The sequence below is a fragment of the Montipora capricornis genome, chromosome 6 (genome assembly GCF_036669925.1).
Source record: "Montipora capricornis isolate CH-2021 chromosome 6, ASM3666992v2, whole genome shotgun sequence".
Lineage (NCBI taxonomy): Eukaryota > Metazoa > Cnidaria > Anthozoa > Scleractinia > Acroporidae > Montipora > Montipora capricornis.
The window spans coordinates 49,152,463-49,163,895 of record NC_090888.1 but is presented as its reverse complement, the minus strand read 5'-3'; the positions used below and the strand labels follow the sequence as shown (position 1 = coordinate 49,163,895).

Here is an 11,433-nt window from a genome sequence, read left to right as displayed (position 1 = left end):
TCGTGACCCTATATGGCTATATTTAGACCACAAGAATTGTGTACTAAAACTTCATAAAAAGAAAAATCGAAAGTAGATCTTTCTGTAAAATCAAAGTAATCACAGTGGAAATTTCCTCCGAAAAGTTAAGAAAGGGGAAGGAAGTTGCAGCCTTTCCTAGAAATGAGTATAAATGTAAATTAGGCAAGGGAAAAAGCCCTTCCTATCACGTGATGCCACCACTCAAGACAATGCATTTCGTTATCCACGATTAGAGCGTTCAACGTCCATTGGGATAATTTCTAGGAATTGGAGGTAGGATAAATGAACTTTGTTGAATTAATTTTTTTACCATTTAATGTTTAGCTTATTCAGAGCCCTTATCGAGGCTCAAGTATGTCGCCATTTCGTTTCATCGGCATGAGTCGCTTTACTTTATGCCGATGACCTTAGCACGTCTGAATGTAAGTCTGGCTGTCAACCCGGTGGGAATGTGAACCTTAACTTTCCAGTTGGCGTTTGTTAGAGCGAATGCCATCCTCAGTTGCGTGCAGATGACCTACTTTAAATTGTGCGCTGCTATAACATGGAACGACGGTCGTTTACTTCGTCGTGGCAGTGCGCCAAGATGGGCTCTCACTTATATCACAAGGCGGCCAAACGGCTCTAACACCATGAGTGCTTATCTCTGTTAGGTCTTCGGAAGAATGTGTTTTTGAGAAATCCAAAATTAGTGCCGATTTCTCTAACGTTTCGTACTGCCGGCGACTGCTTTGAACCTAATCATTAAATACTAAATAATCTCTTAAAAACGGAGGAATTAATCATCTGATTAAAAAGAATATCTACCATTGATGGCTTCACATACTTTGCATTTGTATTCCCTAAAATGAAAAATACTCACAAGCTTAATGACGCTCTTTCCTCATAAAATGGATATTGGAATGATGATTTGAATAAAAGGCATTTATGGATGTCAAGGAGTGTTTCTCTTCCTAAAAAATGGCTGTTTGTTTTTGTATAACAATTGTTCACCGTGACTTTCAGTTGCTTGTAAGTACGAATAATTTTCAGAGAGCTATGTCAAAAGTAATATACTTAGCTTGGGAATAAAAATGTATATATATTACATCTCAAGTTTTTTTTTCCCGACTTTATTAAATCAAGGGTGTTTGGCCAGGCCTGAAAGGGCAATAGTCGAAGAAATTTGACCGAATCGACGACAATTCGACTGCCGATTACCCAGTCATTCTTGTTCCTCGGCGAATTTACAAACTTCAGAGAAATTATCCTTTTAACACACACAAAAAAAGAAAAAAAAGAGGAAAGCATTTCAGCGACTTTCCTTGCCTATACCAAGTTATAAATCATGTTCTTAGAAAATACAGTTTTCTTCCGGTAACCATATGTGTGGACCGCTTTTGATCGTTCTTCAACCTTCAAGTGGCAAACCTACAGTTTGATCCTAAATCCATCATGGATGTTAATAACTGAAAGTTACAGCGAAATCCAGTTCCTGTCTTCGATCAAAAATTACTATTTTCATGGAACACAAAAATCACGCCTCCTTACCTCTACAATCTACCCGCCAGTTTACTTTACAAGCATTTAATTTTTTTGCAGGGTCATGTTCTCAATAAGCCGAATGATGAGACTATGCCTTTGCACAGTTTTGGCATGGACGCCTTCAGCACAAGAAAATGGCAGGAACGATTCGATACCAAAAATTGTCGTGCAGCCTGAATCGACATGTATTTGTGACAATGGACAGGCTATAAATCCAACGTCATTGGCAAGAACCGATGGCAAACCAAGGTTTGATTAGTCAATGCTTAGTTCAAAGCACTACTAATAATTCAGTATCTCAACTTAGGGGCACGAGAGCTGCGGAAGTAGCATGGAAAAGACGGGTACTAACTTCCTAAAAAAGGATTTCCGGAATGAGAAATGAGTCGTTATTTCAACTTGTTCAATATATATGGGTTATTGACCAAGCGTGAGGTCAAGACGGCTGGATATTGGCCAAGTCCTTTTTTTACGTGTTTATGGACCGAGACGAAGTCGAAAAAAAGAACGAGGCCAATATCCATCCATCTTGACCGAACAAGCATATTAAAATACCAAAAAAATGATCTTTGAACTTGCGGGACCAAGGGAGAAATCCCGAGCGGGCAAGATAGCTCCATCTTGCCCACTCAGGTAGCCAATTACAGCGCTCGACTTGGTTCATCTTGCACGGTCACGGAGTTAATCATATAATAAAATTTCTGTTATGTCAAGTTGTGAAATGTATCTAGTCAAAAAATCCATTTGTTCATTTAGGCGATCAAACTATATCGCGGGAGGAGAAATGTTGTAGGTAAAGTTAAATCCGTTTTTTCCCTGGTCAAACTGGCGTTCGATCCGGGTTACACGTAGAGCTATCCTCTGTAGGTGTACTTATCCACACGGTTCAGGCTTGAGAGGAAGTGTTGAACTTGTCAACTTTTGTGAATTTAGATCCGTGAAGGCTTGTAACGTAATGTAATTTTCAATGTCTCTTTGGCATTGATGCAGTAACAGCTTTGTGTATTTACCCACCAGTGTTACAGTCGAAAGTCCCACGTCTGGATACTCCTACAGCTACAACCCATGTAGTTCGTTCTCTTTGGGGCCGCCAGATAGAAGTGACTGTATTGCTGATGTTTCGGTAAGGGGAAAATGACCTTATTATGAACTCAACAGAATGTTGTGTTCTGATTGCTAAATGACGAATGGATGAATAGGTTATAGAGTGCAATTCGGAAGTGCAATTCGGAAGTGCAATTCGGAAGTCGCTGAACACAGCGATGGAGTAATTTTGTTGATTATTTAACAATTATTCCATGAGGGCGTGTTGGATACGAGATGGCAAATAGCCAACGAGGCGCGAAGCGCCGAGTTGGCTGTAACCAGTCTCATATCCGACAAGCGCGAATAGAATAATTGTTTTATTAAATTCCAAAAGTTTGGATGTACGAAATACGAGCGAAAGAAGCGAGAAAATCCGAGCGAAATCGAAAAAACTCGACTAAGATGTGATGTTGTTTAATACCTGGTGGTCAGACAGACGCAGGCTCATCACAAGGCATTTCTTACCTTATCGCGTACTTCTAAATTGATCCAAACTTTCCACAAAGCCGTTTTTGCTATATTCAGAGAGAAATCTCACTTTCTGGCGAACAAAATTTTAGCTTAGCAGCTCTTAGCGCAGTCATTAGCCATATAAGGTCAAACTAAGGTATATTAGCTGATAACCGAGATTGAGTGAACCAATCAGAGCACAAGAAATGCGTTATCTGAGCAGGGTGTCAAGTTTTTATTTTTTCCTATTTTTCAAAAACATCCCATTTTTTAGGGTTTATTTGGTGCACCGAATTTGTTTTTTTAATGTTTGACACTAAATTGTCGATTTTTTTTATAATTGTACAAAATACTGAAATAGAAATTGCTGGTATCCCTTCAACTTTGTCAAGTACCAGTTGTAAGGAAAGCTCAGGTAAAAATGTTGTGAGCTTCAACTATGATGATGCTTCTCTTGTTGCTGAAAGTAAAGTAAAGTAAGTAAAGTAAACTTTATTTAAACACGGAAAATCATCAGTTAAGCTAAAAGAAGTAAAAAAAACGCTTTACAACTGTTTTACATGATTGCCGTGTGGGAATCCGATGGGTCAGATACTTGCTTGATTGTGCGTTTGAACTGCCCAATAGAGTCAGCATTTCTTAAGTATTGGGGCAAATTGTTCCACAAACAGGCACCGCTATAACAGAAACTTCGTTTTAAATAATTAGTGTTTGGCTTCTAAGTTTCTCAAGTTATATTCAGCATCTCGTTGACTGAAAAGGCGTTGAAGGTATTCCGGGAAAAGATCGTGAATTTTTTTGTACATAATTAGTGCTGTCTGTTTTTTACGTCGAAGAGACAGCTTCTCCCACTTAAGAGTATCGAGAAGGAGGTTGGAGCTCGTATCAAAGGGTAATTTAGTAATTACCCTAGCTGCGTGATTCTGTAATTTTCGCAGCTTATCACTTGACTGGCCACTAAAGCAGTCCCAGAAAGGACTGCAATAATCAAAATGCGGTAATATTAAAGCCTTATAAATTTGAAGCGCAGTATTAGCTGAGATAAAGTGCCGTATTCGCTTTAAGGCTTCTATAGCTGAGGAAACTTTCCTGCATATTTTGTCTACTTGATTTGACCAAGAAAGCCGATCATCAATGGTAAGACCAAGGGATTTAGTGCGATCTACTCTCTTGATCATTTCGTCATCAATTCGTATATCAACCTCGTCACATTGAGTGTTTAATCTCTGCCTAGATCCAATTATCATTAACTCGGTCTTCGCCACATTTAAACTCAACCTGTTGGCTCTCAGCCAACAGTTAAGGTTACTGAGTTCAGGATTTAATGCTAGTTTAAGCTCTGTTAAAGATTTTGCAGTTAGGGTTATATTGGTATCGTCAGCGAACATTCTCGGGGAAGCCTCCCGGAGGCAGTTAGAAAGATCGTTAATATACATTAAAAATAGCAAAGAACCTAATATGCTGCCTTGCGGAACCCCACAAGTAATAGTGCGAGGAGTTGACAGTCTTCCATTTACATTACATCTTTGGGTCCGATTGCTTAGGTACGATTGAAACCAAGTGGTAGTTTCCTGGTCGGCCCCAAAGTATGACATCTTGCGTAAAATGATTTCATGGTCAATAGTGTCGAATGCCTTTTTAAGGTCAATGAAAACGACGACATTCAGGAAGCCATTGTCGTTGTTAACAGACCAGCTATTTGTCGCCTCAAGCAAAGCTGTAATGGTACTGTGTAAGGAACGGAACCCTGACTGGCAACTTGACAGCAGTTTATTATCATTTAGGTAATGATAAAGTTGGTGATAGACAATTTTTTCAAGCACTTTTGAGACTACTGGGATAACGGAGAAGGGGCGATTGTTAATTATGTCTGATTTTGAGCCTTTTTTAAAGATCGGTGTCACCCTAGCCAATTTCCATTCAGTTGGATAGATTCCCGTGAGGAATGATTTCGTAAATATGTCTGTTAGTGAGGGTGCAACAATACTAGCTGTCATTTTTAATAACTTACCAGGCCAAGGCCAGTGGCTTTCTTTTCATCGATTTTTTTTCAACAGGTCTAGAAAAATGTCGATACTCGGAGTTTTTAGAGAAAACGAATTATCAGAGGGCGACAAGAATGATTCAGCGTCAACTTCTCCAACCGGAATATCACGAGCTAGCATTTTCGCAATGTTAGTGAAGTGCACATTGAAAGCTTCCGCCATATCATCGGCGTTATTAAAGTTCTACTATTAGCTTGGATTTCCAAAATATTGGACGACTTACAACTATTCCGGGAGCTAAGCTCGTTAATAAGATCCCAATTTCTACGTGGATTGCCTTTGCTAGTTTCCAAGTTTTCAGAAAAATATCGTTTTTTAGCAAGTTTAGTTGCATTATTCACCTGGTTCCTAGCCCGTTTAAACTGCTGCCACATGGCATGATCATTTGTAGAGATCGCTTTCTTTTTAAGAACATCTCTTCTGTGCGTTCTGAGCAATAATTCACTCGTTATCCAGGGAGACCTCTTGTTACGAATTCTTTTTGATTTTAGAGGCGCGTGTTTGTTTGTCCATGCAGCTGACAAACAGGTTTTTCCATTCTTGCCACATATCATTTGGATCAGAGTGAGAACTAACATTCCTCCATGGCATTTGCTCGAGATCATTTCAAAACTTATCTTTTTGAAAGTTTTTAAACTGCCGCATTTTGATCGTGCAAGACCCGTTGCGGTCATAATTAGCCTTACGTGTCATAAAAACAAGGGAATGATCACTAATCCCAACATGAACAACCCCAAAGTTTGAAACCTTCTCCGGGGAATTAGTTATGCATAAATCGATCAGGCTTTTTGACACCTGGGTAATACGTGTTGGTTCCGTGATTAATTGGCTAAGACCATAGAATTTTAGTCAATGAGGACGAAATATGTGCTCTTGCCTCAGGCAACAAATTGCAGTTAAAATCGCCAATTAGATACAACTCCTTATTTGCAGCGTCAATTTTGTATATCAATTTCTCAAACTCGTTAAGCAATTCGATGGGAGAACCTGGGGGTCGATACCAGGTGCCAAACAGGAATCCTGTACTTCAAGGCATGCTGATTTTGACGAATAAATACTCCAAATTATCGTTATTTAGATCACCTCGTATTCGGAAATTAAGATTTGTGCGCAGGTAGATACAAACACCACCCCTTTTTCTTCCATTAATTCTGCGATCTCTTCTGACTATTTCAAAGCCAGGTAAATAAAGTTCGTTATCCTGAATAGTGGAATCTAATTTAGATTCGTTAATTATAAGAATATCTACTTTAGAACAGGATATGAAGACTCGAAGTTCATCAATATGGGACGGCAGACTATTTATGTTTAGGGAGGCAATAGCCAAACCTCGCCCAAAAACACGAGAATATTTAAACTTACCCCGGTTATCGCTCGTGCCGGCATCAGACAAATCGGATTCCCAGACGGCAATATCCTAATCTAAACGCAAATAATTTGTAAAATTCCAGGCAAGACGTGATGTTCCAGATTTGTTTAGGTGAAGACCATTGAGATTCAAGTGGTTGCCTAAACTGTTAGAATGGTCAACAAATATCCAGCTGTTTTGTCTGCAGGATTCCTCGAGTATTATGTTCACGTCAGATATTTCTACAAGCCAAGGCCTCGTCGTCATCTAAACTGCAAAAAGCCGTCTCAGCAACAACTTTAAATAAACAGAGCGTAAATGTAGCTACAATGATGCTTGAAACTGCTAAGACCAAACGGGACAATGCAATGCAAAGCTTGGAAAAAATATGAAAAAAACGAAAATTGGTGACTGGCAGACAGCGCAAACTGCTGGATAAAGCCATGTCATCAGCAGCAAGTGCGGGCAAGAATAAAAAGCAAAGATAAGGTTACCGAACCTGGTAAGAGAGCAAAACAAGAATGAGCACATGTCATCTTGCTGGCTTTATTGTACATTACTTTTATGGGTCCTAATTTGCATTTGGTGACGGTTAAATTGGACATCCCTTGTTAAAAGCTTTTTTACCTTAACAAATGCCATCTTTCAAAGCTGGTTATTTGCTTTTTTGGCTATAAGGAGAGTTCTGCTTTGCTTACAAATCAACTTTGATGTTTCTGTGACGTTTCTGAATGTCCACCATTGTCTGTCTGTAAATGAATGAGTTGAGCAGAGTTGGTTTTTGAATTGTTTAGATGCCATAACGTGGAAAAAAAGTTTTCTATTTTTTTTCCTATTTTTCCTATATCTCCCATTTTTTGACTAATATCTTTTCCATTTTCCTATTTTCTAAGTGTCGTTTGTCACTTGACACCCGAGGTTGAAAATTTAACAAATAATAAATAAAGAATCGTTTTGAACGTGCTCTTGAATTTCGTCATTTATGATGACTCTTACATTTTTTGTTCTTCAAATTTGAGACTGTGTTTGCTTAACACCTAACTGGCAAAAGTTTGAGCTTTGATTTTTATCCAAAGCCCGTTTTCTTTGAGTAACCGGTCCGCATTACTCACTTTCAAAACGGACCGATTGGACCTCGGAGGGTTGGACGTCAAAGGTTCACTCGCTTAAAAACTTCAGCGTGTAAATGCTGCTTGTTATATATGCAAAACGCGAGATTAAAAGTCGGAAAGCCCAAACCTCCCGTGCTGCATATTACAGTGCGAGGCGCCTTACCGTGGCCACCTAACAAAGTTCATTACAAATTGTCCGCCAATTAGGATGTGTGAATTTGATTGACAGTCATGCCTCCTAGCTTGCAAAGTTCGCACAATTGTAAGTTGAACACCGTTGCATGAGTTGTTGAGTTGACGTATTTACACGTAATTGTCAAATGTGAAAGGTTGTTGGGTGGCCACGGTAAGGCGCGTTGCACTGTTATTGCTCGAAACGGAAAATACCATAATGCTCTTTGTTTGTTCACCCATTGCATTGTTAAACTATACGTCATTTTCTCCTCGATCCAGCTCTCTCCAGATCTTAAAGTTAGTAATAAATGACCATTAAATAGGAAAGTTCCAGTTAAAATATACAGGTGTCTTTCTGAAATCGAGGCTTAAAATTTTGGTAGAGTAGTGTTTAGTTAATATAGATAAAAATAAGATTTGATCTTTTGGTCACAGGAGCACTTTGAGGAAAAAGTGTTCTTCAGAAGGGCAAAGAGGAGCTTTCGGTGGCTTGTGACACGATTCTAATATGCATTTTCAATAATGTTGGTTCACATGAAACTGCTGTCGTTTAAAGACCTTAACATACAAACTTAAAACTACGTTTTCTTTATTCATCCAGAAAATTGGACTTCTCTCAAATCATCTTAATCTTCCTAAAATGATCGCTCTCCTTTCTTCAAAACTTTCACATTGATACATTCATTTTTTATTGATTAGCTCTTGAATACATTTCAAATTTAAGGTTTGCATGTGGTCTACAAATGGCGCGCGTTACGAGAATATTGGCAGGACTAGCACTGAAAGATGTGGATATGAAAGACAGTTCAGGGATTTTCGCCTGGAATACAAAAATCCAGAGTATGTGTAGCCGGTAAAATCCTTTCTCAGGTTGAATTCGTTTTACCTGGGTTAAATTGGTGATCCTCATTTTACCTAGGTTGGATGCATAAGGTAAGGTGCACATTCAACCTAGGTAAAATGAGGATCACCAATTTAACCTAGGCAAAAACGAATTCAACCCACAAGATATGTACTTCTTTTGTACTTGATCTACTTGACGAAATGGAGAATTGATCCTCTCACTCAACTCAGTGGCCAGTTTAAGCAATTGTCTCATTAGCCACAATTCAGGAGCCTTCAACGAGATTCGAACCCATGACCCTTGCTATGATGGTGCAATGCTGAGCTATGAAGACACTCAGTTGTGAGCAGGTCAATTTGCTGGGCTCTCTCATGTGTTCCCGTGAAAGAACTGGATGAAATAAGTGTGTTGATTTGAAGTGTGGGGTTTTCGGAGAAATGGAGAAGTGATCCTCGCACGTAATTGCTTAAACTGTCCAGTTAAGGACGGTGCCTACTAATTCAAAGGTATTTTTGCGCGGTTTACTGAATATGCGGAAAAAGCAGATCTTAACAAGTATTATTGAAATACAAAAAGAAAATGGGGGGTAACCACGCATTTTTCGAAGATAATTAATCAACAGCATTTGTAAGAAGCTTTGAGATACAAAAGCAATGTATGGCGTTCTTTTCCAAATTGAAGACTACTTATCCCTGAAAAATGCATGGTTACCCCCAATTTTCATTTTGGATACCAAGAGTATTTGCTAAGTTCTGCTTTCTCCGAATAGCTTTGAACCGCGCAAAAATATCCCTGTATTAATAAGCACCACACATAGGAAATCGGAATCTCTTGAGATGCGAAGAACGTATGCACAATAACAATAGTAGCCATCGTCCTCAAGTGCGAGGATGACTTCTTCATTTCGTCCGTAACCCGCACTTGAAATATACACTTTTTCTTAACAACTTTTGTTGTTTAAGTCTCAATCATAGTCGGGTTGCTTCTGATTGTGGCATTTTTGACATGTTTGTGAGAGCACGGTTTATTTACGGAAAGATGCTCTTCTTAAAATATGGAACATGGAATTGTGTGGGTGGGGGTCCTCAAAGTTCATACGACCAGTCGTGGCATGAAAATTTCGTGAAGCTTTTCAAGTACACTCAAACTTGATGCACTAAGTTTGAAACAGGGAAGCCTCTAGAGTTTCTCTCGGGTGTGCCACCAGTAACTCGTACGCTCCTCTCTTGTCCCTGAAACTAACCGCGTGCACCATTTCTCGGAAGAATAATGGTAAGCATGAACACATTCTCAATTTGGGACAAACCAACCCAATGTCTTATCCCGATCAAGTGCATTGAACAGAATGTGATGGCCAGTTGTATCAAAAGCTGCGGATAGATTGCAGAAGACAAGGATAACTACCAGCAATAATTCTGCACACACAGTGTCAGTAATAATGTCATTACCAACCGCCTTATTTCAAGTGGTATTTGGGTTATGAAATTGTAATATTAAACTATTTTTCTAGCGGCACGTTTCTAGTCAACTCTGGATAATTCCAGTCTTTTGGAGGCTAACGACCAGGTCTAGTTTGCTCGAAGAAAGGTTTAGCGCTGACGAGCGTTAAATACCATGGAAACCTGGAGGTTTTGCTACCTCTTTATCAGCGGTTAGCCCTAACCAGGCTTCGAGCAATTGGCCCCATGCAGTTTGGTAGTTCATTTAAAATTTCAGTTTTGTCCCTTTGTCCTCACAAAGGACTGGGACTACCCAGGAATCACTCACCTACCACTCGCAAAATATGGTATTCGGGACCACCGAAGACAAATCCTGCCAGTGAAGGAACGGTGAAGTTTTAAATACAACGCCCTAACCATAAGGCCACGCATGGAACGAACACTACAAAGCACTAGGAAAATAAAAAAGAAAACACCTACACATCACCAGACTACATGTAAATACATGTATCGAAAGAGTACAGGGAAGGGCTACCAAATACATCTTAATGTTACCCTTCCAAACAGAAATGTCACAAAGGCTTATGCAGTGCAATTTACTGCGTACGAGATGCTGGACTTGATATTCCTATACAAGGCTACCAATGGTCTAATAGGCATTGACAGTGACATTCCACCGCTTCCACAGAAGACTACTAGAATAACACGATCATCCCATAACAATGACATTACCACCTATACTAAAAAGAAATGCAGAATTGTAACCTGTCAGTGCTCTTTCTTCATCGTCGTCTATTAGAGTCAACTCCCTATCGCTGAAATCCATTAAAGTAAAACTTTTTTAATTTTACGTGAACGATCTCCTCAACCTATACGATCCTGTCAATCCTCCAACCTGGAAATCTGTCGGCCTGAATTGCAACATGGCTCGACCACTTAACTGTAGCATTGTTTGCTGCTTTTAATCTCATTATAGTTTTCAACTTTTGTTTGGGACCAGAGTAAATGGTTTCGCTGTTGTGGCCTCCCTGTCCATACCTGCTTTCTTTTTCTGTTTATACAAAATGGACAAAGTTAAATATAATAAAAAATAAAATAAAATGAAAATCTTTCAGTTACTCTCGCTACTGGGAGGTCCATGTCATCCTCAAGTGTAGTCCAGCAGTAACAGGAAAGGCGAAGTTTGAATTACTTGAAACTAAAGGGACCGTCAGGGTAAGTTGGATTACAGTGAAAACAACTTTATTAAATTACTTTTCGTCAAGGCAACATTGTTATACATCGCCTTAAAAAATAACTATCTATCTGCAATTGCTTGTTCTAAGAGGCATCTGCTTCCTTCCTTGAGATGCTCCAAACACGGGACGCCACAGACGTCAAGCCCTAAAAC

At 39.3% G+C, this 11,433-nt stretch overlaps 1 protein-coding gene across 1 annotated transcript in view; it reads left to right on the top strand.

Moving 5' to 3' along the window:
* Positions 1 to 222: 222 nt before the first annotated feature.
* LOC138052336 (uncharacterized) overlaps positions 223 to 11,433 on the top strand; it is a 21,655-nt gene continuing 10,444 nt past the window's right edge. The window contains exons 1-5 of the mRNA XM_068898785.1: positions 223 to 294; positions 1,603 to 1,794; positions 2,563 to 2,668; positions 8,485 to 8,600; positions 11,159 to 11,258. Coding sequence (XP_068754886.1) covers positions 1,607 to 1,794; positions 2,563 to 2,668; positions 8,485 to 8,600; positions 11,159 to 11,258 — 510 coding nt within the window. The 5' untranslated portion in view covers positions 223 to 294; positions 1,603 to 1,606. The remainder of the gene's footprint in view (positions 295 to 1,602; positions 1,795 to 2,562; positions 2,669 to 8,484; positions 8,601 to 11,158; positions 11,259 to 11,433) is intronic.